At 35.9% G+C, this 27,356-nt stretch overlaps 1 protein-coding gene across 1 annotated transcript; it reads left to right on the top strand.

Annotated features, from left to right (window-relative positions):
- Positions 1-11,369: 11,369 nt before the first annotated feature.
- LOC108488265 (zinc finger BED domain-containing protein RICESLEEPER 2-like) lies at positions 11,370-12,587 on the top strand. Its single transcript, XM_017792553.1, has one exon. The coding sequence runs from the start codon at positions 11,370-11,372 to the stop codon at positions 12,585-12,587; it is 1,218 nt and encodes a 405-aa protein (XP_017648042.1).
- The last annotated feature ends 14,769 nt before the right edge of the window (positions 12,588-27,356 follow it).

Here is a 27,356-nt window from a genome sequence, read left to right as displayed (position 1 = left end):
TATTAGGGTAATAATGCATTGAATGGATATATGGATGTTTATTGTATTGTATTGAAAATATTAGGTAAGTATAATTCTTGTTACATGAGCTTACTAAGCACGAAGTGCTTACCCCGTTTCTTTTTTCCCTATTTTGTAGTGTTAAGAGCTCGGAGGTCGGATTTGGTCGATGACACATCACACTGTCAACCTCAGGATTTTGGTATATAAAGAAACTTTATTTTGGAAATCAATGGCATGTATAAGCTAACAAAGTAAATGTTAACGTGAAATGAATGTAAAGTTAGCCATTAGTATGGTTAACAAACCTGGTTTTAGATATGTGATGACGTTATCTTATAAATATGCATGAATTTACCTTGAAAATATGTTGAATTGATTTGGTTGATGTGGATTGGTCTCGATTTAATATTGCAGGGAAGGTTAGATATTTATAAAGGGGTTATATTGAATAAAAAAAATTTAATTCGTAAACTCTGGTAATACCCCGTACCCTATTTCGGCAATGAATACGGGTAAGGGTATTACAGTTGTTCGTTAGAGGTAAGGTTGTCGTTAACTTTCAGGATTTTCCTGTCCTTAGTAATTCGGTTTAAGTGACTAATTAAGTGACATATTGTTCAATAATAGGTTCTAGAGTGCTCGTGGTTGCGTTAGCTTTGAAACGATACTAGGTGTGTACTCTAATTGTACAGAAAACGAGATCCGGCGAAAGCTTAAAAGTAAACTGTTGATGCCACACGAGCATTTGGATTTCCTGTGTGGAGGCCGTGTGGCGATACACGGCAGTGTGATTGATGAACCAAGCTGTGCGCGAGCGACGCGGACGCTACGAACATGACCATGTGATGGTTGGCGAGGCCGTATTGCAGATACGGGCTCGTCCTATTGGGCCGTGTGAGCCCACACGAGTGAACCGTACGGGCGTGTGGAATTCTGGGTTAGGTCGTGAGACCCACACGGCCAAGGCTAATTTGGGCCATGTGGGCACGCGGGCAGACCACATGGTCGTGTAAGCCTATTTTTTTGTAACAAACTGTAAGGTTGCACGGGTCGCCCAAGTCAACTGTGACCTGTCGTAGGGTCGGTAAACATTACTTAGACCTTTGTTCTGTGATATGATACTGTGATGTATGTGCTAACATGTTACACCTAGTATGTATAACTATACTGTTATGAATATAGATGTATAATCTGTTTATCTGCATTATAGCATGCCATATTGTATGATACATTGCATCGGGGTGGGTTTGATGAAGTGAATGGAGTATCTGAAAGGCTTCATAAGCCTATTATCTTGCAGTTAAGCTACATATCTATGACATGTGCCGCATTACGATACTTTATGGTGTGTAGGGTTGGATGGTTCGTTTTTATCTCTATATTTGGTGTGTAGGGATAGGTGGGTCGATTGTATCCCCACATGGTGTGTTGGGTTAGACGGAGTTGGTGTACAGGGTTAGTGGGTATGTTTTCTATTATTCTGATCTATTATGCATGCTATATCTGAGATGGGCTAAGGCCTTAAGTTTGTATTTGATTCTATGTCTGAGTGGGCCAGGGCCCACTTCGATTCTGTAAAGGGTTCAGGCCCGAATTATGACTTATTCTGTTATCTGACTGTAAGCATGCTGAACTGTGGGGATGCACGCACTGAGTTTGCTAAAACTCACCCTTTATTTGTTTAATCTGTTCAAGTAATCCCCAGCAGTAGACTGTTCAGTGCAGTAGAGGGCTCGACGGTGACCATGGCCACCTACTCATGGGTTTTATGTTTTAAATGCTTTACCATGTTATTTTATTATTTTAGGGATATTTGTTGTAATTATGGACTTGGATTTTCGATTTTAATTTAGGTTTTGAACTGTGATTATGGAGTATAAACTGCAACGCCAAAGCATGGTTTTCTTTAAAATCAACCAAGGTTTTCGTAAGTAAAAGATAATAATAATTTGACAGATTTTTATGTATCAAAACGATTTTCCAAAAACACTCTCATGTGATAACACCAGATTCGGCCATAATGTCTAGGCCGAGTTTGGGGTGTTACATTTAGTGGTATCAGAGCCTGGTTACAAAACTCGACTATGGATATGAGTTTTAAAATATGGGTTTTAAAGAAATAATTTGTACTTGAAATATTTTCGGAATAATAAGTGGTACACCGGGTCTTCGACGCTGATCCTGTAAGTTTCTGAAACTTTGATAAGTACTGTTTGAAAGCATGTTTAGAGTATACTGAAATTCTATTTAGATTTTTCTGAAAATACTGTTAATATGCTATGAAACTACTGTAGGTAGTATACTCTACTGAAACACTTTAGATAGTGTAAACTGCAAACTGTAGAGAGACTATACTCGTGAAAACAAACTCTAAACATTCTGATGTTATACTGCATAAAATATTTGTTAATGAATCATCGGAACTGTAAACTGATTTGCATAAAACTGTTAATACAGATAGATACTGAAAGTTACGATGAGCTCACGTGGCACTCATTGACGGGGTACTAGAGACCGAGGTAGAGGCTATCGAGGGGCTCGAGCTGAGTCCTTAGCATCTGATACAATTCTAAATCTGGATACTAACGAGATGCCGGTATCACTTACGACAGAGATTAGGTCTGGGTACCATGATCGTGCTGCTGGGGACGACATACTTCCCAAGCCATGCTACGGATTTTAGAAAGGGTCATTGGGCCCAACACTGGTTCTGGAGGCTGTGGATCGGTTACGGAATGACTCCGGTCCAATGGGGCTAAGGTATTTAGGGGTATCGTTGGAGTTGCTCCTAATGAGTCGAGTACTAGATGGAGGCCACGGAACGTATTATGGATGACCTAGATTTCACTGCTGAGCAAAAGCTTAAGGGGGTTATGTCTTTACTTCGTGATGAGTCATACCAATAGTGGTTGACAGTTAAGGAGGGCACCAAGCCTGATAGACTGACATGGGATCTATTTAAAACGGCTTTCCAGAGTAAGTATATGGGAACGAGCTATACTGATGCGAGGCGATGTGAGTTTTTGAATCTCACCCAAGGTGATCATTCGGTGGTCGAGTATGAGGCCGAGTTTTTGAGGTTGAGCCGTTATACGCGAGGTATGGTGGCGACAGAGTATGAGCATTGTGTCTGTTTTGAGGATAGTTTTCGGGATAGTTTACGGGTTTTGATAGCTCCTCAGAGGGAGCGGGATTTCTCTGTACTAGTTGAGAAGGCGAAGATCGTCGAAGAAGTAAAGCACATTGAACACCAAAATCGAGACAGAGAGAAGGCTAAGAGGGATGCAGAGCCTTTAAATTTTGGGATAAGGCCTAGGAAAAAGGTCAGGTCTGATTGGCCCGTGCGAGTTGGACCTACTGTTGCACCTACTGGGGTGACGTTTTGTTAGTACTGTAATAGATGCCATCTGGGCGAGTGTTAGAGGGATACTGGAGCTTGTCTTAGATGTGGTTCTACTGAGCATCGCGTTAAGGATTGCCCATTGAAAGTTAATCAGATGCAAACTCCGGTTAATGAGACTGCGCAGCCATCGAGGGTAGTTCAGAAGGCCACCTAGGGGCTGGGGACAGCCTAGAGGTGGTAACGGCATGGGCTGAAGACAGAGAGCATCGGGCAGAGGTGCTAGACCGACTGAGGCAAGGCAGCCTGCACTGGTTTATGCTGTACGTTGCCGTGAGGATCGAGGTGCTCCAGATGTCATCACGGGTACGTTCTTAATACTTAATGTACCTTTGCACTGATAGACATAGGCTCTACACACTCTTATGTAGCTAGTACTGTGTCTGGGACTTTGGAAATTCCGGTCGAGAATACTGATAGTAAGTTGACTATGATAAGTTCTTTAGGGCAGTTTGTTCGAGTAGATAAGTTGTATAAAGATGTTCTACTAGAGGTCCAAGGGACAGTGTTTCTGGCAGATTTAGTGGAGCTTTTATTTAGGAAGTTCGATTTAATTCTAGGTATGGACTGGTTAGTCAAACATCGAGTGAGTCTAGACTGTGCTACGAAAATGGTTGTTCTGAGGACTGAGGGGGATAAGTAGGTGGTCGTGATTGGGGAACGATGAGACTATTTGACTAATGTGATATCTGTATTGAGGTTGGAGAAGTTAGTAAGGAAGAGTGTGAGGCATTCTTAGCTTATATCAATGTTGTTGATTCTGTGGACTCTTCTGTTAAGGATATCCGAACTGTAAGGGACTTTTCAGATGTTTTTCTAGAGGAACTACTGGGATTGCCTCCGAGTCGTGAGGTAGAGTTTGGTATTGAGTTGATTTCTAGTATAGCTCTGGTGTCTATCGCCCCTTACTAAATGGCACCGAAAGAGCTAGCGGAACTTAAGGCTCAAATCTAAGAACTGCTAGATCGTGGCTTTATTTGCCCTAGTGTGTCTCCATGGGGAACACCTATTTTGTTTGTAAAAAAAAAAGACGGTACAATGAGGATATGTATCGATTACCGTCAGTTGAACCAGTTGACGATCAAGAATAAATACCCACTTTTGAGGATAGACGACTTATTCGATCAATTCAGAAGGGCGTCAGTGTTCTCTAAGATTGATCTGCGATCGGGTTACTATTAGTTGAGAGTAAAGGAGGCCGATGCACATAAAACGGCATTTAGGACTCAGTATAGACATTACTAGTTCTTACTTATACCTTTTGGTTTGATAAATGCATCGGTGGCATTTATGGATTTAATAAACTGAATATTTCAGCCCTATCTAGATCAGTTTGTAGTGGTGTTCATCGATGACATATTGGTGTATTCTAAGTCAAAGGATGAGCACGATGAACATCTCAGGGTTGTTCTACAGATTCTTTGCGAGAAATAATTGTACACAAAGTTCAAAAAGTGTGGGTTCTGGCTTTGAGAAATGACATTTTTGGGACATATAGTTTCTGTTGAGGGATACGAGTTGATCCTCGTAAGATTGAGGCTGTGTTGGGTTGGAAATAGCTGAAGAATGTGACTAAGATCCGCAGTTTTCTAGGGCTGGCAGGGTATTATCGACGTTTCGTAGAAAGGTTCTCTTTGATCACAACTTCGATGACTAAGCTACTATGTAAGGGAGTTTCTTTTGTATAGACTGATGTACAGGAGGAGAGTTTTGATAATCTTAAGACTGTTCTGACTCAAGCTCTTGTTCTGATACAGCCTGAGCCTAGTAGGGACTTCGTGGTATACAGTGATGCGTCGCATGTGGGCCTGGGTTGTGTTCTGATGCATGACGAAAAGGTAGTTACTTATGCATCTCGCCAGCTCAAGACTCACGAGGATAATTATTCGACGCATGATTTAGAGTTGGCAACAGTAGACTTTACTCTTAAGATCTGGAGGTACTATCTGTACAGTGAGAAGTGTACTATCTACACTGATCATAAAAGCCTCAAGTATCTCCTCACTCAGAAGGAATTTAACTTTAGGCAGCGTTGATGGGTTGAACTATTTAAGGATTATGACTGCAGTATTGAGTATCATCCTGGTAAGGCCAATGTGGTGGCTGATGCGTTAAGCCGTAGGACTATGACTGATTTGAGAGTGATGTTTGCTCGACTCAATTTATTCGACGATGGGAGTCTACTGGCTAAGCTGCAAGTAAAACCAACATGGATTGATCAGATCAGGGATTAACAAATGGGAGATAAGTCTCTTGAGTTGAGGTTCTGTCAGATTAAGAGTGGGGTTACTACGAATTTTGAGATTAATGATGATGGGGTATTGTGTTTCCGAGGACGGATCTGTGTACCTAATGATGATGACTTAAAATAGACGATTCTGAGATAGGCGAATAGTAGACCTTATGCTATGTATCCCGGTGAGAATAAGATGTACCAAGATCTCTAAGAGTTGTACTGGTGGCCAAGGTTGAAACGTGAGGTTATCGACTTTATTACTCGCTATTTGACTTGTTAGCAGGTTAAAGCTGAGCATCAGTTACCTTTGGGTTTGCTGCAGCTGGTTAAGATACCGATGTGGAAATGAGAGAGAGTAACGATGGACTTCGTTAGCGGGTTGCCCTTAACACCCACTAAGAAGGATTCTGTTTGGGTCATCATGGATCGATTGACCAAGATTGCACATTTCATTCCTATTAGGACAAACTTCTCCCTACAGAAGTTGGCCAAACTTTACATTTCTGAAATAGTGAGGCTACATGGGTTACCTGTCTTGATCATTTTTGATAGAGATCCTCGTTTTACGTCTCATTTCTGGCAAAAGCTTCATGAGGCTTTGGGTTCAAGGTTAGACTTCAGTACTACTTTCCATCCTCAGATAGATGATTAGTCGGAGAGGGTGATTCAGATATTGGATGACATGTTGAGGGGCTGTATTATAGATTTCTAGGGCAATTGGAAGGAGTATTTGCCTTTAGCAGGATTCCCTTATGCTGGACTGAGTTGGGTGAGCGACATGTTCTAGGTCTAGAGATGGTATCAAAGACTGAGGATAAAGTCTGCTTGATTCGAGATCGATTGAAAGCGGCTTCTGATAGACAGAAGTCCTATGCTGATTTGAAGATGAAGGACATCAAGTATTCTGTGAGGGGACATGGTTTTCCTTAAGGTCTCGTCATGAAAAAAGGTTCTGAGGTTCGACCGCAAGGGCAAGCTGAGCCCTCGATTTATTGGGCCATATCGGATTCTAAAGCAAGTAGGGCCAGTTGCATATCAGTTGGAGTTACCTTCAGAGTTAGGTCGCATACATGATGTGTTTCATATCTCGATGTTGAGACACTACCGCTCTGATCCCACACACATTTTTTCGGTAGATGACATTGAGGTTAGACTGGATCTGACGTTCGAGGAGGAGCCAGTTCAGATTTTAGACCGCGACATTAAGGTTCTACATAGAAAATCTATCCCTTTAGTGAAGGTGTTATGGCGGAATCATAGCACTGAGGAGGCCACTTGGGAGCTTGAAGATTCAATGTGACAACATAGGAATCCATGTTATCAAAAGATTTCCTGCGATTATTTCTAGTATGGAATGCGTCAATCATCCACTTTGGTATCTTATTGACCAAAAATGGTGATATTGTTTTTCCATTGATAAAAAATTTCAGTTTTTGAGAAGTATTATGATCATCCAATAAGAAAGGTTTCAATTTTTTCAAATGAGCGATTTGAAGTCATTTCTATTTCGAATTTGAAGATAATTCAAATTTTTGAGTCTAAAAAGAGTTTCATTCTAATTATCTAGACTTATAACGTATCATTTCATTTATATAATCATAAAATATATAAATGCATAAAAAGATTTTGACTCTAATTATCTCTATTTATAACTCTAAACTAAATAGAAATAAATTGAATCTATATTAAATCTATTAAATCGATCGATTAAATGAAATCTATATAAAAATTTTGAAAGAATTAATAAAACAACTAAAAATACAACTCATTTTATTTCAACTATAAAAATCTCACTTTCTTCACTTTCTAATATTAGTATTAGAAATAAAATGAAAAAGCTTTTGTGACTTATCCTCCTCTCACAAGCATATGTATTTTACAAATTATCACAAACCCAAGTTATTAGTTTTTATAAATTCAAACCTATCCTTCAATATCATGGAACATCTCTTTTTCTTAAAAATATCCTCACCTTTTTTGATCAGGTAAAATTTCGAGGATGAAATTTTCTTTAAGGGGGTAGAGTTGTAACGCCTGAAATTTTATAAATATGTTTTTGCAATTATTTAACATGACTGTGTATTTGTTTTAGTGGTTAAGTGTTCTGGGTGTGTGTGTGAGGTCCCAAGTTCAGGCCTTAGCTTGGGTAAAATTTTGGTTTTTTATTGAAGAAAGCCTTACCTTTGGTTAATAGACTTATAGGTATTAGTTTTTTTATATATGCAAGAATGGGCCTACTGGCCTGGTGGATAAGTGGAGTGTTGGTGTGAGGGAGGTCTTGGGTTCGAGTTTGATCGGAGACATTATTTTGGCTGTTAATGCCATGGGAGTATTTGAGTTGGTTTGGGATACTGAGTCACTGTAACAGATGTGGTTTAGTGGGAGCAAAACAATGGATTTGGGAGTTACCCAAATATTCTGCTTTCCTTTTCTACTGAAATTCCTCTGCAAAATTTCCCCTTCTCTACATTCTTTTTCTATTCTTCCAGCTGAAATCCTCCTTTTTACTATCGTTTTCCTTCACCCTATTATTGATTTTTGGTCATCTTCCATCATCATTGCTTATCTCTATGCTTGGCGCAAATTCTATAAGTGTAAGGGTACGTTTTATTTCGTTTTTATGAATGTTGGGTTGTTAAGAGATTATTTTATGTTTAGGAAACAATCAAGATTCTGTGGATTGCTTAAATGACGCTCTAAGTCAGCAAGGAATTGTCATTGTTCGTTAGAGGTAAGGTTGTCGTTAACTTTCAGGATTTGCATGTCCTTAGTAACTCGGTTTAAGTGACTAATTAAATGACATATTGTTCAATAATAGGTTCTAGAGTGCTCGTGGTTGCGTTAGCTTCGAAACAATACCAAGTGTGTACTCCAATTGCACAGAAAACGAGATTCGACGAAAGCTGAAAAGTAAATTGTCGATGCCACACAGGCGTGTGTATTGTCCGTGTTGTGTGTGATCGACGAACCAGGCCATGTGCACATGACACGGGCGCTACGGACACGACTGTGGGATGGTTGGCGAAGCCATATACAAGACACGGGCTCGGCCAATTGGGCTGTGTGGGCCACACGGGCATATGGAATTTTGGGCTAGGTTGTGTGATCCATACGGCCAAGGCTAATTTAGGTCGTGCGGGCCACACGGGTATACTACATGGGCGTGTAAGCCCATTTTTCAGTAACGAACTGTAAGGTTGCATGGGTCACCCAAGTCGACTGTGACCTGTCGTAGGATCGGTAAGTATTACTTAGACCATTGTTCTGTGATATGATACTGTGATGTATTGCTAACATGTTCACCTAATATGTATAAATGTACTGTTATGAATATAGATGTATGATCCGTTTATTTGCATTATAGCATGCCATATTGTATGATATATTACATCGAGGGAGGGGTGTGCACAATTCGGGTAAAACCGAAAAAATTCGGTTAACCGACCGAATTCGGTTAATCGGTCTGTTAATCGAATTTTTTCGGTCAGGGTTCGGTTAATAATTTTTAAAATTTTTGGTTAACAGTTAATTCGATTCGAAATAGGTCGGTTAACCGAATTTTTTCGGTTAATCAAAATAAGATATAAATAGTCTACTATTTAGTATTTACCCAAACCCAATCCAACAACATAAAACCCAATCTAATATATTTAAACCCAAGTGGCCAACCCAACCTAACCCAATTACCTAACTTAATTACCCAACCCAATAAAAATAATTTAATAAATAAAAATAAAAATCTAAAGTAAAAATCAAGTAAAACTAAAACACCCACAGCTCACTACTCATACAGATAGAAAAAAAAAGCCTCAACTTTTCAAGTTTGAAATCTCTAATTAAAATTTTAAAATCTCTCAAAACCTTCAAAATCTCCCAAAAGGCCAAAACCTTCAAAAGTATATAGCTGGGGCAAGCAACCCACTGGTGTTGTCGTCGAAGCAGCAAGCAGACAAGCAGCTAAGGACAAGGTGCTGGTCGGCTGGTCCAAAGAAAATGATAGGTAAGAGATTTACAAACTAATATCTTAATATTTTAGCCTCACTTTCCTTTGTTTCTTAATATTTTAACCAACCTGACATTTACAAACTAATATCTTAATTGTTTTCCCTGCAACTATTTTCTTGTAATTACTTTGCCTTTATGTATGGGACCCTTTCCAAACTAAAACATTCCCAAGGGAGGGAATAGCATCACGGGTCATTGAGGAGAGACTGAATGCATAAAATTAATAGCTTGGTCCCTCAACACACACTCTCATGGTTTTATCCCTAACTCTGAGGAGAGATTGAATGCGCTTCTTGACTCGCTAAAGAGTAATGCACCGTATAGATCCTTTATATGTTAGAGGTTTTAGATTCCATGTGCATTGCTCTGGGGTAATATCTTCAGCCACTCCCCCCAATTTTTTTCTTTTTTTGATTTGTGTGATATCTGATGTTTTTAATTACACATAAAGTATTGTATTTATTTATTTTCCCTGTAATCTACTGTAATTAAAATATTTTCTTATTTGTATATTGCTATCAAAGGAAGTTAGAACGTAAATTAGCATTAATCACTAGGGCAGCAAGCGGTATTGGAAAGGCAACTGTTTTGGTGTTTCCTTATTTACAAACTTCTAATTAAATTTATTTAGTATAAGATTCATTGATTTATTACTATAATTTTTGCTTATTTTTATTTGTTGTCAAAGTTAAATTATCCTATTAAGCGTAATTTATTCTTGTAAGTTATTTTTATTCTTGTAATTTATTTAGTTTAAGATTAATTGATTCATTGAGATTTGTATGTATGTGTTGTAAAAAAAAAATTATGCGAGCTTTATCTCAAAAGAATATAAACAATTCTTATAATATTAATTTTAGTTGTAAAATCCAAGAAATTTATTAGACATGGATAAAAGTAGAATCTATTTCTCTAAAACTCAAAATCAAAATATGTTTAATATTATAAATGTATTTTAATTTATTATATAATTTTTTCTTGCAGAATGTCCACCGAACCAATATCTATTGAGGGTAGTGTTATACCTCCCACTTCGATAGATTCTGAAAATTCGGGAGTTGGAGCTTCAAGCCAAGCAAATGTGACTACTGGGAAAAGAAAAGCCACTCCTCAAAGGTCAGAAGTTTGGTCTCACTTCATTAAGATTATTAATAGTGAAGGTGCAAGTAGGGCTAAATGTAATTATTGTCAAAAGGAATTTTGTTGTGATGTGAAAAAAAATGGTACAGGGTCATTGAAATATCATATTGGTTTCATGTAAGAAAAATCCTAGCAATGTTGTTGACCCTAGTCAAGGACAACTAGTTTTACCTAGAAAGGGAGTTGAAGGAGGGGGAAGGGCATCTTTCAACTTGGAGATATGATCAAGAAGCATGTAGGAAAGGATTAACACAAATGATTGTGATTGATGAATTACTTTTCAAGTTTGTTGAAAGTGAAGGCTTTAAGAAATTTATGTTTGTGGCATGTCCTAGATTTCATATTCCTTCACGAACTACTATGACTAGAGATGTTTATCAATTGTATTTAGATGAAAGGGTCAAGATAAAACAACTTTTGAGAAGTTCTTGTTCTAAAGTTTGCTTAACTACTGACACATGGACTTCTTTGCAAAGAGGTAATTATTTGTGTATCACTGCTCACTTTATTGATAACGATTGGAAATTGAATAAAAAGATTTTAAACTTTTGTTCAATTTCTAGTCATAAGGGTAAGTCTATTGGGATGGCGATTGAGAAATGCTTGTTGAATTGGGGGATTGATAAGTTGTTTACTGTTACTGTTGATAATGCAAGTTCAAATGATGTTGCTATTGGTTATTTGAGAAAGAAATTTAACCCTCGAAGGGGTTTAGTTCAACATGGTAAATATCTTCATATGAGATGCATGGCACACATTGTGAATTTTATTGTTGTTGAAGGCTTAAAGGAAATGAATAAATCTGTTGAACGTGTTAGGGGGGCTGTTAGATATGTGAGACAATCTCCAGCTAGATTACAAAAGTTTAAGGAGTGTGTTGTGGTGGAAAATATAGAGTGCAAGAAGATGTTGTGTCTTGATGTTTGTACTAGGTGGAACTCGACCTACTTAATGTTAGACACTGCTCAAAACTTTGAGAGAGCTTTTGAGAGATTTGAGGAGCAAGATACAAACTTTAGGGTTGAACTTGAAAGGGGAGAGGGTTGGCATAGTGTGGATGATTGGGCTAACGTTAGAAACTTGAGGGATTTCTTGGAACACTTTTATGAAGTCACTTTGCGTATATCTGGCACATCATATGTCACGTCTAACAATTTTTTTGACGAGCTTTTTGAAATTGATATTCTTTTACGAGATGCTCAATTAAATAGTAATGTTGATTTCAATGTTATGGCCATCAAGATGAAAGAGAAGTATGATAAGTATTGGGGTGATATTGATAAGATGAATTTGCTTATATTTGTTGCTTGTGTTTTAGATCCTAGACAAAAACTAAAGTATCTTGAATTTGCACATAGTGAAATGTCTAGTTTTGAAAAAGCTTGTGAAATGATGCAAAAATTGAAGGAATCTTTGTATGAATTGTTTGATGAGTATAAGCCTCCACTTCATAATACTTGTAGCCAAACGAGTGTGCCAACACATGTTTCTCTCGATAAACCACAACAAAAAATGAAAAGGCGAATGCAAGCTTTGTATAAAAAGCATGAGTTGGAAATTGGTGGTGAGGATAAAACATCTGAGTTGGATAAATATCTAGCTGAGGCTAATGAGGATTTTGTTGAAGATTTTGATATTTTATTGTGGTGGAAAGTGAACAGCCCTAGATTTCCGATTCTTTCAAAAATGGCAAGAGATGTGTTAGTTATACCGATTTCTACGGTTGCTTCAGAGTCTGCATTTAACACCAGGGGACGTGTGCTTGATCAATATAGGAGTTCTTTAACTCCTAAAATTGTATAAGCTCTTGTGTGTACTCAAGATTGGATTCGAAAATCATCATCACAAGAAGACATCAAAAAGATTGAAGAACAAATCCAAGAGCTTGACATGATTGAAAATGGTATATTTGTTGTTTTATTTTAATAGTTTCAATTTTTTTACCATATCACTCTTACTTATTTAATTGATTTAATGTTTAGACTTTTCTTGGAATGCATCAGAACCTACCCTAAATTCATGAGCTTTCGTGAGTTGAAGGGTATACTTACTATCTTATTCTTGTTAACTTACATCTATTCATTTGTTTATATTATTTGATTTTTTTAAATGCATATACTTTTATTATATGTTAATTTTTGCACATTTATTTTTGTAGGTATAATGCAAATGGAGATTTTTTGGAAAGAAGAAATGGATACAAATGGAGAATATGAAAGACTTACATTTCAGTTATGTGTTAATTTCAAGACTTATGTAATGTTTTTAATTATGTAGTGATTTAATACTAATATATATTGGGTGAAAATGTGTTGAGACAATAGACAAATGAGTTTCTCAATATATTTATCTTATGAATATATTAGTGTCAGGCACAAAAATAAGGGCTAGGAAAAATATGGTAATGCTGTCAAAAAATTTCTAAGGGAGTGGGAAAAAGGGATTTGGGTTAGTTGAGCCATTTTTCATTTTTTGCTTTTGTTTTTGTTAATTCGGTTAATTCGGTTAATTTTTATACTTACTTTAACCAAAAATAAAAAATATATAAATTTTGGTTAATTCGGTTAACCAAACGAATTAACCAAAAAAATTTCGTGTCGGTTAATTTTTTTGAAAAAATTTCGGTTCGGTTAACGATTAAAAATTTTGAAAGGTCGGTTAATTCGGTTAATGCTATTTCGGGTCGGTTAATCGAATGAACACCCCTACATCGAGGTGGGTTTGATGAAGTGAAGGGAGTATTTGAAAGACTTCATAAGCCTGTTATCTGGCAGCTAAGCTGCATATCTATGACATGTGTCGTATTACGGTACTTTATGGAATGTAGGGTTGGATGGCTCAATTTTATCCCCATATTTGGTGTGGAGGGATTGGTGGGTTGATTTTATCCCCACATGATGTGTTGGGTTGGATGGAGTTGGTGTGCAGGGTTGGTAGGCATGTTTTCTGTTATTCTGATATGTTATGCATGCTATATCTGAGATGGGCTAAGGCCCTAAATTTATATCTGATTTTGTGTCTGAGTGGGCCAGGGCTCACTCCGATTCTGTAAAGGGTTTACGCCTGAATTATGACTGTATTATGTTATCTGACTGTATGCATGCTGAACTGTGGGGATGCACGCACCGAGTTTGCGAAAACTCACCCTTTATTTGTTTAATCTGTTCAGGTAATCCCCAGCAGTAGACGAATCGGTACAGCGGAGGACTCGACGGTGACGACGGCCACCTACTCATGGGTTTTATGTTTTAAATGCTTTACTACGTTATTTTATTATTTTTGGGATATTTGTTGTAATTATGGACTTGGATTTTCAGTTTTAATTTGGGTTTTGAAATGTGATTATGGAGTATAAACTTCAACGCCAAAGTATGGTTTTCTTTAAAATTAACTAAGGTTTTTGTAAGTAAAAGATAATAATAATTTGAAAGATTTTTATGTATCAAAACGGTTTTCCAAAAACACTCTCATGTGACACCGCCAGATTTGGCCATAACGTCTAGGCCGGGCTTGGGGTGTTAGATGTACTTCATGCTAACTTTCTTGAATTTTTATGAAACTTTTAATTTTCTTTAATTTTATATTTTTTAAATTATTTGTTAGCATGACATATAAGATAAATAGTGCAATGTCAGCATGAAAGTACATGTGAACTGTCATACAAGTTGCCACACTAACATTGTAAGAAATTAATGTTTTAGTCAAAATTTTTGTTAAAAAAAGGGCAAATTGACTCTTTTTTGAAAAGTTGATGACCGAATTTAACTAAAAAAAGAATAAGGGCTAAATTGAAAAAAAATATAAATGTTGAGGGCTAAATTTAACATTATGCCTATTATTATATATTACAAGTTTCTTAAGTTTTTAAGGTGTACATTATAAAAGTTTGACACGTAGCAAAGAAAGAAAGTAAGCATTCGTGGAGAGGAAAATTGTAACATAAACCCCTCTAGCTTTTTTTATATATTTTCAACGGTGTTCTACAAATTATTTTAGCATAAAAAGTCCTTCCAAATTGCTTTTATTAAATAATTTGACTTACAAATTTACATAATAAACCACTATAAACTAAATAAACTATTAAAACTAAAAACATATATTTGAAAATACAACCAATATTATAATAATCATTTTGTCACGTCCCCAAAATATAGGGAATTAGTTGTAATAAATAGACAAGAAATGATATATAGATTGAATGGTTAAGTGTTACTTCCCTATCCTAGAAGTTTAAGGTTTGAGCTTCTCTCCTTCTATTTATTTTCCTTTAATTTTTAACAACCTAGGATAAAAGCCACACCAGAATATATACGGTTGGAAATAAAGATTAAGTAAGAAATAGGCTTTAGGCTTAATGGTTAAAAGTTAGCTTCCTTCCACCGATGACCTAAGTTTGAGCTTGTCCATTCCTTTCCATTTCCTTTCTTTTGGGGCTAGCTTTGGGAAAATTTACCTTGTCACTCCTAAGGTTTCAAACCCTAACTATTTAACCATCCTTTTTCCATTGGAATTAGATTTGCCACTTTCCAAATCCAAGTAAAAATTCTCTTCATCTTTCTTTTCTTTTCCTTTCTTTACATCATATTTTCATTCCATTGTTGTTAATTATTTTTTTAACAAGTCAAATCAATCTCCATTCAATCGTTTGTTCTATCGGTTTTGTAATTGTCGTCCATAACATCATTATTTTGCTGAGAATCTATAAGTACATCTCGTTTTCGATGTTTAGATCCCAAATTTTCGTAATATTTCTATCTGACGCTAATCTTACGTTTGCAAAATTAAATCTTTTGTTAAATCTTGTTAAACCTTGAAATCAACCATTAATTCGTGAAAACTTTTTCGTTTGAATGACTAGAATTAGGTGAATCAAATCAGAATCAAGTATGAGGAACATCAGTTGAACTCTTGGTGAAAGGTGTGCATTTTTTTCCAAGTGAGTTAGTGGTGATCGTGTGTAGGATTAAGGCTACACAATTTCCACACGGACGGGTGGACCATACAAGTGGACCATACAACTATGTGCCTCTAAAAACCTTAGGCTAGTCATGACCATAGCTCACCCACACGGTCGTCTCTCCTGTATGGTAATTTTTACATTTTCCACACGACCACAATCTGTTACACGGTCTGGCCACACAGTCGTGTGACCCATGTTTATAGTTTTGCCTAAGATTTTTTGAATTGTTCAGTTTAGTCCTTGTATAGTCCCCTAATTGTTTTTATAAATTTTATTCACTCAATTGAGTCTATGATATTATGAACATGCTAGAATCTATGAATTGATGACTGAATTGCTACTGTTATACTGTATGAAATGTTACATGTCTATTGTCACTATATTTCTGATAAACAGTTACTTTTATTTCTACCACTATATTACTGAATTCATATTCAGCATGCCTACTATTATTGTTGATCCAAAAACATATTAAACATGTCTACTGCCATTGTTAAACTAAATACATGTTAAGCATGTCTACTTTTTTTTGTATTGTACTGTTACTAGCAAACCATATTGCATTACAAGGGATGAGACGATTGTAAGGAGGAAGTACTGACAGTTTAATAATCCGCAAACACCAGTGGTTCATCTACAACCTACTGCTTTATTTACAAACAGTGGTGGTTCATCCATATCTTACTAGTAGTCTATCTGTAATTTTTTTAAAAAAAAATTTGAATGTGTTAAGGTTGGAAGAGTTCTGGTCATCCACAAATTGGAGTGTTATGGTTGGAAGAGTTTTAGAGAACTCTTTGTAACAACCCGTTTTCACTGAAATTAGAACAATGGTTTCGAGACCACAAATCCGAGTCCGTAAGAAAAATTATTTTAAAACTATTTTATGGTCTACTGTATGATAGTAATATCGTATAAAAATTTGGTTAAGAAAATTTTAACGATTATATGTTTAATTGATAAAAGGACCAAATTGCATAAAATGCAAAAGTTGAGTTCTAGTAGCTATAAGTATCAAATAGCTATGAAATTAAAAATTGGAGGTTTTTATATGGTAAATAGACCATTAAGAGGAGTTAGTAGATAAGTATGATGACTCATCCGTGGAAATTTAAGAAAAGAAAAAGGACTAAATTGTAAAGTAAATAAATAAATAAAATAAATATCTAATATCATCATTTTATATCATCTTTCCCAATTAAAAGACTTGGAAACCCTAGTTTTTGGGTTTTCAGTTCAAGCAAGTTGTTTTGGCTCAATTAGATCAGGATAGACAAAATACGAAATTAGATCGAGGAAAAGAGAAAATGTCAGATTAGTAGACAACAAATCAATGAACACTTGTCAAGGTAAGTTCGTAACTAAATTGTGTGCATTTATATGTTTGAATTGAATGTTGTATATATATGAATTGTGTAATTTACATGTACATGAAATCGATTATATATATGACAAAGCCCAATAAATATTAAGTCCCGTTTGAATAAATGAAATCGATTGGATACAAGGTTCCTATATTGGTTGTGGTGCTGCATATGTTACGGACACAGTATAGCTCGAAAGAGCGTCCCGATATTAACCCTTTTGAACTTCCTGTTATATGGTTCTTATGAGCTTCCCGTTAATAGCTCTTCGGAGCATCTTGATCGATTGTGATCTTGCATGTGTTGTGAATACACTGCAGCTCTTATGAGCGTCCAGTTATAAGGCTCTTCGTGAGCTTCCTGGTTAAAGGTTTTTTGTAAGCTTCTTGATTAATGGCTCTCTAGAGCTTCCCGATATGGCTCACTTGAACTTTCTGATATATGGCTATCCGGAGCTTCCTGATTAATAGCTCTTCGGAGCTACCCGTTATTGGCTCGCATGAGCTTCTTGAATATGACTCTTATGAGCTTCCCGTTATACAACCCGGATAAGTTTCCCGTTATATGGCTCACATGAGCTTCCCGTTATAAGGCTCGAGAGAGGGATTCATGATTATATCCTCTAATGAGCAATCCCGAATATGAATTGAAGGATTATAGAATAATAAACTTCATGTGTATTACCCATGTGTCTATCAATATTTCAAATAAATTTAACAGGTAAAGTTCCAACATGGGATAATCTAAATTTGAGATGAATTATTATGGAAATGTACATATCATATGAATATATGATGTGAAAAAAATACATATGTATATGAAAATTTTTACATGATGAGCTCATTCTTGTTTCTTGATATTCACATGAAGTACATGACTAACATGTTTCTTGAGGTTATTTATGTTTAGACAAATTGCCTAATTTCTTTGGATGAATTTTGTATGCTTACCTTAAATGTAAATGAATGGTAAGTTTATTTCCTGTTATACGAACTTACTAAGCCTTAAATGCTTACTCTATTTTATTTCTCTTGTTTTATAGTACTTCGGAAGCTCAATGGGTTGGAAGCTTGGTGGAGATATCTCACACTATCAATCTATCCAACAGCTCATTTTGGTATAAATAGTAAATTGAATTTTAGGTTATAATGGCATGTATAAGCTAAATTTGGCCAATGATGGCATGTAAATGTATGGTTGAAACAAGCCATTGGCTTGTAATTTATATGTGTTTTGGTATGTTTAAATGATAGTTAACTAATAGGTATGGTTTGATTTGGTATTGTTAATGCAAATGAGTTATATATTATTGATCAATTTAGTAAGATTGAATATTTGGATGTATGAGGTAATATGATATGTTTAAGACATAAATTTGGCTTGTTTTGGTTGCTTGGTTATGGCTTATATATATGCTATTTGATATGTTTAGGTTGAAGCTAAAAAGGGGTGAGAAATATGGCTAGGAAATGACTTTATTTTGTCCACATGAGTAGAGACACGGATGTGTGTCTCAACCATGTGTGACACACGACCTAGCACATGGGCGCGTGTCTTGGCCGTGTGTCCCTTGTATCTTAACAATTTCAAAACAGAATACTCAAAATTAATCACACAGTCTGGCACAAAGGCGTGTGACTTGGCTGTGTGACCTAAGCCAGAGAGTTACACGAGTATGGACACAGGCTGGGACACGGCCGTGGGCCCTATTTCGAATGCCCTCACGGCCTGACCACACGGGCGTGTGTCCCTTACATCTTGGAAAAATTTTGAGATTTTGCAAAATATTCTCTGAGTAACCGATTTAGACTTGATTTGATTCTAATGCATGTTTTGGGCTTCGAGGGCTCATATAAGGGACTTTATGAATAATATCTGACATGAATGTTAAATAAAATGAAATGTCTATATTTGATCTATTTATTTCGCTAATGCTTTGTAACCCTGTTTCAACGATGGATATAGGTTAGGGGTATTATATTTATTGGTATCAGAGCTACGATTTAGCCGATTCTCGAACTAACGTAGAAAATACGAGCCTAGCTATACATGCCATTGTATAACCTATGATAGTGTGATATCTCCTGACCATTTTAAACATGTTTTTCATATAGTAATATCGTCCAACCGAGCTGAATCTGAACAAGCTGAGAGCAATGCTCAAGCTTCAGTTCAAATAGCAGCATTTAGTGGTAGAAGGTTTGTATTTGAGGGCTGAGGAGGAGAGGCAAAAGAAGCCTTCTTCCAAATGATGAATAAATAGTTTACCGAATATATAAGAACAAACCCAGCTGTACAACAACCTCCACCTCCTCATGTTTTGCAACTGGTTCTCGATATGCCACAAGGTATAGAACTTGTTAGAACTAGTAAGCCTCCTGTGGATAAAATCTGTAAATATAGGGCAAAAGAATTTAAAGCTACCGCTGAAGATGATCCTAAAAGGGTTGAATTCTAGTTGGAAAATATTATCAGAGTTCTTGACGAACTATCCTGTACACCAGCTGAATGGTTGAAATGTGTTGTATCTCTGCTAAAAGACTCGACTTACCAATGGTGGAATACACTGATTTCTATTATACCAAAAGAAAGGGTTACATGGGAATTTTTCCAAACTGAATTTCAAAAAAAATATATCAACCAAAGTTTCTTGATCAGAAACGAAAAGAATTTCTGGAGCTCAAACAGGGGCATATAACAGTATCTGAGTATGAACGGGAATTTGTCCGACTAAGTAAGTATACCCGAGAGTGTATCCTGACTGCAATCGCAATGTGTAAGCGGTTTAAAGAGGGTTTGAATAAAGATATAAAATTGCTAGTTAGGATTCTTGAAATAAAAGAATTTATTGTACTTATTAACCGGGCATACAAAGCCGAAGAGCTTAGTAAAGAGACAGGCTGAGATGGAAGCTAGAACTTCAAGTAAAAGATTTACGGGAAAGTCATATCAGTCAGCTTCAAAGAAATCAAAGAAAAATTTTGATCGTTCTACTACCTCCGTGGTGTACTCTAGGAGAGATAGAAGTATTCAACGCTCTAATCTGAGATCTCAGGCTTCATCTGTAGCAAGTGTAAGCAGTGTTGGAAATCCCAAACCCAGATGCAAACATTGTAATAAACTCTATTTTGGTGAGTGCCACATGAGAAGCAGAGTATGTTTTAGATATTGTTCCTTTGACCACTATCTCAAAGACTGCCCCAAAAAGCCTGAGAAAGATACTGTACAGGCTTCAAAGCCAAGTAACCCCACCTCTAGAAGTAGTCCACCCCGTAATCCTAGCAATGTGAGCGGAAGCTGAGGTACGGCAAAAAATTCAACTGTCAATCTGAGGCACAAGCACCAACAAAAACATATGCTATTCGTGCACATGAGGATGCCTCTGCACTGACATGATTATTGGTATTTTTTCTCTTATTGATACTGATATAATTACTTTAATTGATCCTGGTTCGACACATTCATATATTTGCACAAATTTAGTGAATAATAAAAATTTACCTGTTGAGTCTATTGAATTCATGGTTAAAGTATCGAACCCTCTAGGCCAGTATGTGATAAAGGATAAAATTTGTAAGAAATGTCCGTTAATGATACGGGCTTTCTATTTTTCAGTTGATTTAATGTTATTGCCATTTGATAAATTTGATGTGATTTTGGGTATGGATTAGTTAACTCAGCATGATGCCGTGGTAAATTGTAAACAGAAGCATATTGTGTTGAAATGTCAGAACGGAAAATTACTCTGTATTGAATCTGATAAATTGGATGGTTTGTCTAATGTGGTATCAGCTATGTCAGCATACTAATATGTCAGAAAAGGGTATGATGCTCACCTTACTTATGTGTTGGACACTAAAGTGTCTGAATCCAAGATAAAATTAGTATTAGTGGTATATGGATATCTTGACATGTTTCCAGAAGAGTTACCCGGATTACCGTCGGTTAGAGAAGTGGAATTTTCTATAGACCTTGTACCGAGAACAATACCGATATCTATAGCACCCTACAGCATGGCTCCTACTGAATTAAAGGAGTTGAAAACACAGTTGCAAGAACTAATAGACAGAGGTTTTGCTCGACCTAGATTTTCACCATGGGGTGTACCGGTTCTATTTGTTAAGAAAATAATGGATCCTTGAGACTATGTATTGATTACCGGTAACTCAATAAAGTCAGAATTAAGAATAAGTATCCACTACCCCGCATTGATGAATTGTTTGATCAGTTGAAAGGTGCCACCGTGTTTTCAAATATTGATCTGCATTCTAGTTATTATCAGTTACGAGTGAAGACTTGGAAGTGCCAAAAATAGCCTTCAAAATCAATTACGGACATTATGAATTTCTTTTAATGTCGTTTGGCTTGACAAATGCACCTACGGTACTTATGGATCTGATGAACAGAATTTTCAGATCGTATTTGGACAGATTTGTGGTGGTATTTATTAATGATATCCTGGTATACTTCCGAGATGAAAATGAACATGCTGACCATTTGAGAATTGTTCTACAAACTCTGCGTGAAATACAATTGTATGCTAAATTTAGTAAGTGTGGATTTTGGCTTCAAGAAGTTGGTTTTCTGGGACATATAGTGTTGGTTGAAGGTATTAGAGTTGATCTGAGTAAAATTTCAGCAATTATTAACTGGAAACCATCAAAAAATGTATCTAAAGTCAGAAGTTTTCTAGGATTAGCCCGTTCTTATTGAAGGTTTGTACAAGGTTTTTCGATGATAGCTTTATCAATGACACGGCTATTACAGAAAGATGTGAAATTTGAATGGACCGACAAATGTCAACAAAGTTTTGATCGATTAAAAGCCTTATTGATCGAAGCACCAGTTCTAGTTCAGCCTAAATCGAGTAAGGAATTTGTAATTTACAGTGATGCATCATTGAATGGTTTAAGCTATGTTTTGATGTAAGAAGGTAAAGTAATAGCCTATGCTTCTAGACAGCTTAAACTACATGAAAAGAATTACCTGATACATAATCTAGAACTAGCAGTTATTGTCTTTGCATTGAAAATCTGGCGACACTATCTGTTTGGTGAAAAATGTCATATATTCATTGATCACAAAAGTTTAAAGTATCTGATGTCGTAGAAAGATTTGAATTTGAGATAGCATTGGTGGCTTGAGCTATTGAAATATTATGATTTGATAATTGATTATCATCTGGGAAAACCAAATGTGGTTGTTGATGCTCTGAGTAGAAAATCTTTGTTTACCTTGCGAGCGATGAATACTCGATTATCATTGTCTGATGATGGTTCAATTTTAGCTGAGCTAAAAGCTAAACCAATGTTTCTACAACAGATCTGTAAAGCTCAAAAAAGTGATAGTGAGTTACAAGCTAAACGTGTACAGTGTGAATCGACTTCTGGTTTAGAATTTCAGATTGGGCTTGATGACTGTTTGTCATTTAGAGGCAGAGTTTGTGTTCCAAAGAATTCAGATTTCGTACAGAAGATTTTACACGATGCTAATAATGGTACTATGTTTGTTCATCCGAGGAGTAATAAAATGTATAATGATTTGAAGAAGATGTACTGGTGGCTGGGAATGAAACGTGACATTTTTTAATCGTATCTAGATGTTTGATATGTCAGCAAGTTAAAGCAAAACATCAGGTACCTTCAAGACTGTTACAACCAGTCACGATTCTAGAATGGAAATGGGAAAGAATTACCATGGATTTTGTGTCAGGATTACCCCTATCTCCGAAAAAGAAAAATGTCATTTGGGTAATCATCGATCGTTTGACGAAGTCTGCACACTTTATTCCTGTGCATATGGATTACTCTCTGGACAGATTGACAGAATTATATATTTCTGAGATTGTCGGATTACATGGAGTGTCGATCTCCATTATTTCTGATCGAGATCCACGGTTCACATTTTGATTCTAAAATAAATTACAAGAAGCTCTAGGTACTCAATTAAATTTCAGTACTGCATTTCACCCTCAGACTGATGACCAGTACGAGCGTGTGATTCATATTCTTGAAGATATGTTTTGGTGCTGTATTTTGGAATTTGAAGGAGATTGGGAAAAGTATTTGCCTTTAGTCGAATTTGCATATAATAACAGTTATCAGTCAAGCATTAAGATGGCACCGTAAAAAGCTTTATAAGGACGCAAATGTAGAACTCCATTGTATTGAATTGAACTCAGTGAGAAAAAGATACATGGAGTTGATCTGATTCGTGAAACCGAAGAAAAAGTGAAAGTGATCCGAGATAGTTTCAAAGCAACTTCTGATCATAAGAAATCCTATGCGGATCTTAAACGAAAAAAAGTAGAATTCCAAATTGGCGACAAGGTATTCTTGAAAGTTTCACCTTGGAAGAAAGTTATTTGGTTTGGCCGTAAAGGAAAATTGAGTCCACGGTTTATTGCGTCATATAAGGTTATTGAAAGAATCAAACCTGTTGCATACCGATTGGCCCTACCGCCAGAGCTTAACAGAATTCACAATGTTTTTCACGTGTCTATGTTGTGACGGCATCAGTTAGATCCTTCACATGTTATCTCCCCAATAGAGGTTGAGATTTAGCCTGACATGACTTACAGTAAGGAACCGATCAGAATTTTGGCACATGAGATGAAAGAATTGAGAAATAAAAAGGTAGCTCTAGTAAAAATTCTTTTGACAATGACACAGAATAGAAGAAGCTACCTGGGAACTGAAGGAAACTATGAGAAAGTAATATCTGAACCTCTTTACTGCTAAGATTTTCAAGGACGAAAATTCTTTAAGGGGGAAGAGTTGTAATAGCTCGTTTTCAATGAAATCAAAATAGTGGTTTCGGGACCACAAATTCGAGTCCATAAGAAAAATTATTTTAAAATTATTTTATGGTCTACTATATGATAAGAATATCGTATAAAAATTTCATTAAGAAAATTTTACCGATTACATGTTTAATTGATAAAAAGACCAAATTGCATGAAATGCAAAAGTTGAGTTTTAGTAGTTATAAGTATCAAATAGCTATGAAATTCAAAATTGGAGGTCCTTATATGGTAAATAGACCATTAAGAGGAGTTAGTAGATAAATATGATAATTCATCCATAGAAATTTAAGAAAAGAAAAATGTCTAAATTGAAAAGTAAATAAATAAATAAAATAAATATCTAACATTATCATTTTATATCATCTTTCCCAATTAAAAGACATGGAAATCCTAGTTTTTAGGTGTTCAGTTCAAGCAAGTTTTTTGGCTCAATTAGATCCGGGTAGACAAAATACTGAATTAGATCAAGGAAAATAGAAAGTGTTGGATTAGTAGACAACAAATCAGCGAACACTTGTCAAGGTAAGTTCGTGTAACTAAATTGTATACATTTATATGTTTGAATTGAATGTTGTATATATATGAATTCTGTAATTGCCATGTACATGAAATCGATTACATATATGACAAAGCCCGATAAATATTAAGTCCCGTTTGAATAAATGAAATTCGACTAGATACAGGGTTCCCGTATTGGTTGTGGTCCTGCATATGTTGTGGACACACCATAGCTCAAAAGAGCGTCCCGATATTAGCCCTCTTGAGCTTCCCGTTATATGGTTCTTGCGAGCTTCCTGTTAATAGCTCTTTGAAGCATCCCGATCGGTTGTGATCCTGCATGTGTTGTAGACACACCGTAGCTTTTATAAGCGTCCCATTATAAGGCTCTTCATGAGCTTCCCCATTAAAGGATCTTTGTGAGCTTTTTGATTAATGGCTCTCTAGAGCTTCCCGATATAGCTCGCTTGAACTTCTCAATATATGGCTATTCGAAGCTTCCTAATTAATGGTCTTTCTGAGCTACCCTTTATTGGCTCACATGAGCTTCCTGAATATGGCCTTATAAGCTTCCCGTTATACAGCTCGAATAAGCTTCTCGTTATATGGTTCACATGAGCTTCCTGTTATAAGGCTCGAGATAGGGCCACCCGATTATGTACTCTAATGAGCACTTCCGAATATGAATTGACGGATTATAAAATAATACACTTCATGTGTACAACCCGTGTGTCCATCGATATTTCAAATAAATTCAACGAGCAAAGTTCCAGCATGGGATAATCTAAATTTGGGACAAATTATTATGGAAATGTATATGTCATATGAATATATGATGTGAAAAAAAAAACATATGTATATGAAAATTGTTACATGATAAGCTCATTTATGTTTCTTGATATTCACATGAAGTACATGACTAACATGTTTCTTGAGATTATTTGTGTTTAGACAAATTGCCTAATTTCTTTGGATAAATTATGTATGCTTACCTTAAATGTAAATGAATGGTAAGTTTATTTCTTGTTATGGGAACTTACTAAGCATTAAATGTTGTCTCTATTTTATTTCTCTTGTTTTATAGTACTTCGGAAGCTCAATGGATTGGAAGCTTGGCGGAGATATCTCACACTATCAATCCATCCAATAGCTCGTTTCGGTATAAATAGTAAATTAAATTTTAGGTTATAATGGCATGTATAAGCTAAATTTGGCCAAATGATGACATGTAAAGGAATGGTTGAAACAAGCCATTGGTATGGCTTGTAATTGATATATGTTTTGGTATGTTTAAATGATAGTGAACTAATGGTATGGTTTGATTTGGTATAGTTAATGCAAATGAGTTATATATTATTGAACAATTTAGTAAGATTAAATATCTGGATGTATGAGGTAATATGATATGTTTAAGACACGAATTTGGCTTGTTTTGGTTGCTTGGTTATGGCTTATATATGTGCTATTTGATATGTTTAGGTTGAAGCTAAAAAGGAGGTGAGAAATATGGCTAGGAAATGACCTTATTTGTCCACATGGGCAGAGACACGGGCATGTGTCTCAGTCGTGTCACATAGGCATGTGTCTTGGCCGTGTGTCCCCTACATCTTAAAATTTTGAAAATAGAATGCTGAAAATTGATCACAAGGCCTAGCACACGAGTGTGTGGCTTGGCCGTGTAACCCCTGCACCTATTTAGTACAATATATTATGTTCAAACGACCTAGCACACGGGCGTGTGACTTGGCCTTGTGACCTAAGTCAGAGAGTTAGAAGGGTATGGACATGGCCCGGGACAAGGTCGTGTGCCATATTTCAAATGCCTACACGGTTTGACCACACGAGCGTGTGTCCTCTGCATCTTGGAAAAATTTTGAGATTTGGCAAAAAATTCTCTGAGTAATCAGTTTAGTCCTGATTTGATTCTAATGCATGTTTTGGGCCTCGATGACTCATATAAGGGACTTTATGAATAATATCTGACATGAATGTTAAATAATATGAAATATCTGTATTTGATCTATTTATTCTAGTAATGCTCCTTAACTCTGTTCCGACGATGGATATAGGTTAGGGATGTTACACTCTTACTGAGGAGTGTAGCGGAGTATAAGTAGGAACTTTCTTGTTATTTATGCATTCCATTGACATTCATAAGCATGCCCAAATGAACTGTCGAATTCTTACTATGCCATACGATTGCAAATGTTCTGAGAACTATTATTTTGTATGCTTTGACTATTGTTCTACACTAGTTCGCTTGTAATCGGACTCACACTGAGGTTCTTGATCTCACTCCCCTTTAATTTCCATCTTTACAGATAACCCACCAGGTCAGGACGCAGACTCGACACCTGGAAGGTCTCAGCTCAAATCATTTTTTTAAAGAATATTTTAGATTTATTCGAAAATTTCTATTATTCAGAAACTGTATTGTTTTATTTTTGAACTGTGGCATGAGACTTAGGTTTTAGGATTTATATAGCATGCATGACATTTATTTTGATTCTAAGATGTAGGAATATGGGTTTTAATTAACTATGCATGAAATATGGTTTTTATTAAACCTATGTTCGATATTACTTTTTCATTGCATGACTTAATAATTGAGGTTTGAAAAAATATATATAAATATTTATAATTCTAGAATTCAACTTTTGCAAAACAATCAATAAGATCAACCAAATTTTGAAACTAAATTGTAACCTTTTGAAACACACTAAGTTTTCTATTAAAATAAACAAATGTTTTAAAGAGACTGTTTTGTAACCTTCGATAGTTTTAGTACGTCATTTCAGTGGCCAATTACTCTTCCAAATTCGGTCTTAAAGTCTAGGCTGGATTTGGGAGGGTTATATTTAGTGATCATAATAATTAAATTTAATTAACAATTTCCATTCACTAATTAATTTCTATTATGATATTTATATTTTAAAAATAATTTC

Source organism: Gossypium arboreum, chromosome 10 (assembly GCF_025698485.1).
Source record: "Gossypium arboreum isolate Shixiya-1 chromosome 10, ASM2569848v2, whole genome shotgun sequence".
In the NCBI taxonomy this organism is placed as follows: Eukaryota; Viridiplantae; Streptophyta; class Magnoliopsida; order Malvales; family Malvaceae; genus Gossypium; species Gossypium arboreum.
Note: the sequence above shows the minus strand (reverse complement) of the source record. Positions and strands in the feature narration are given on the sequence as shown.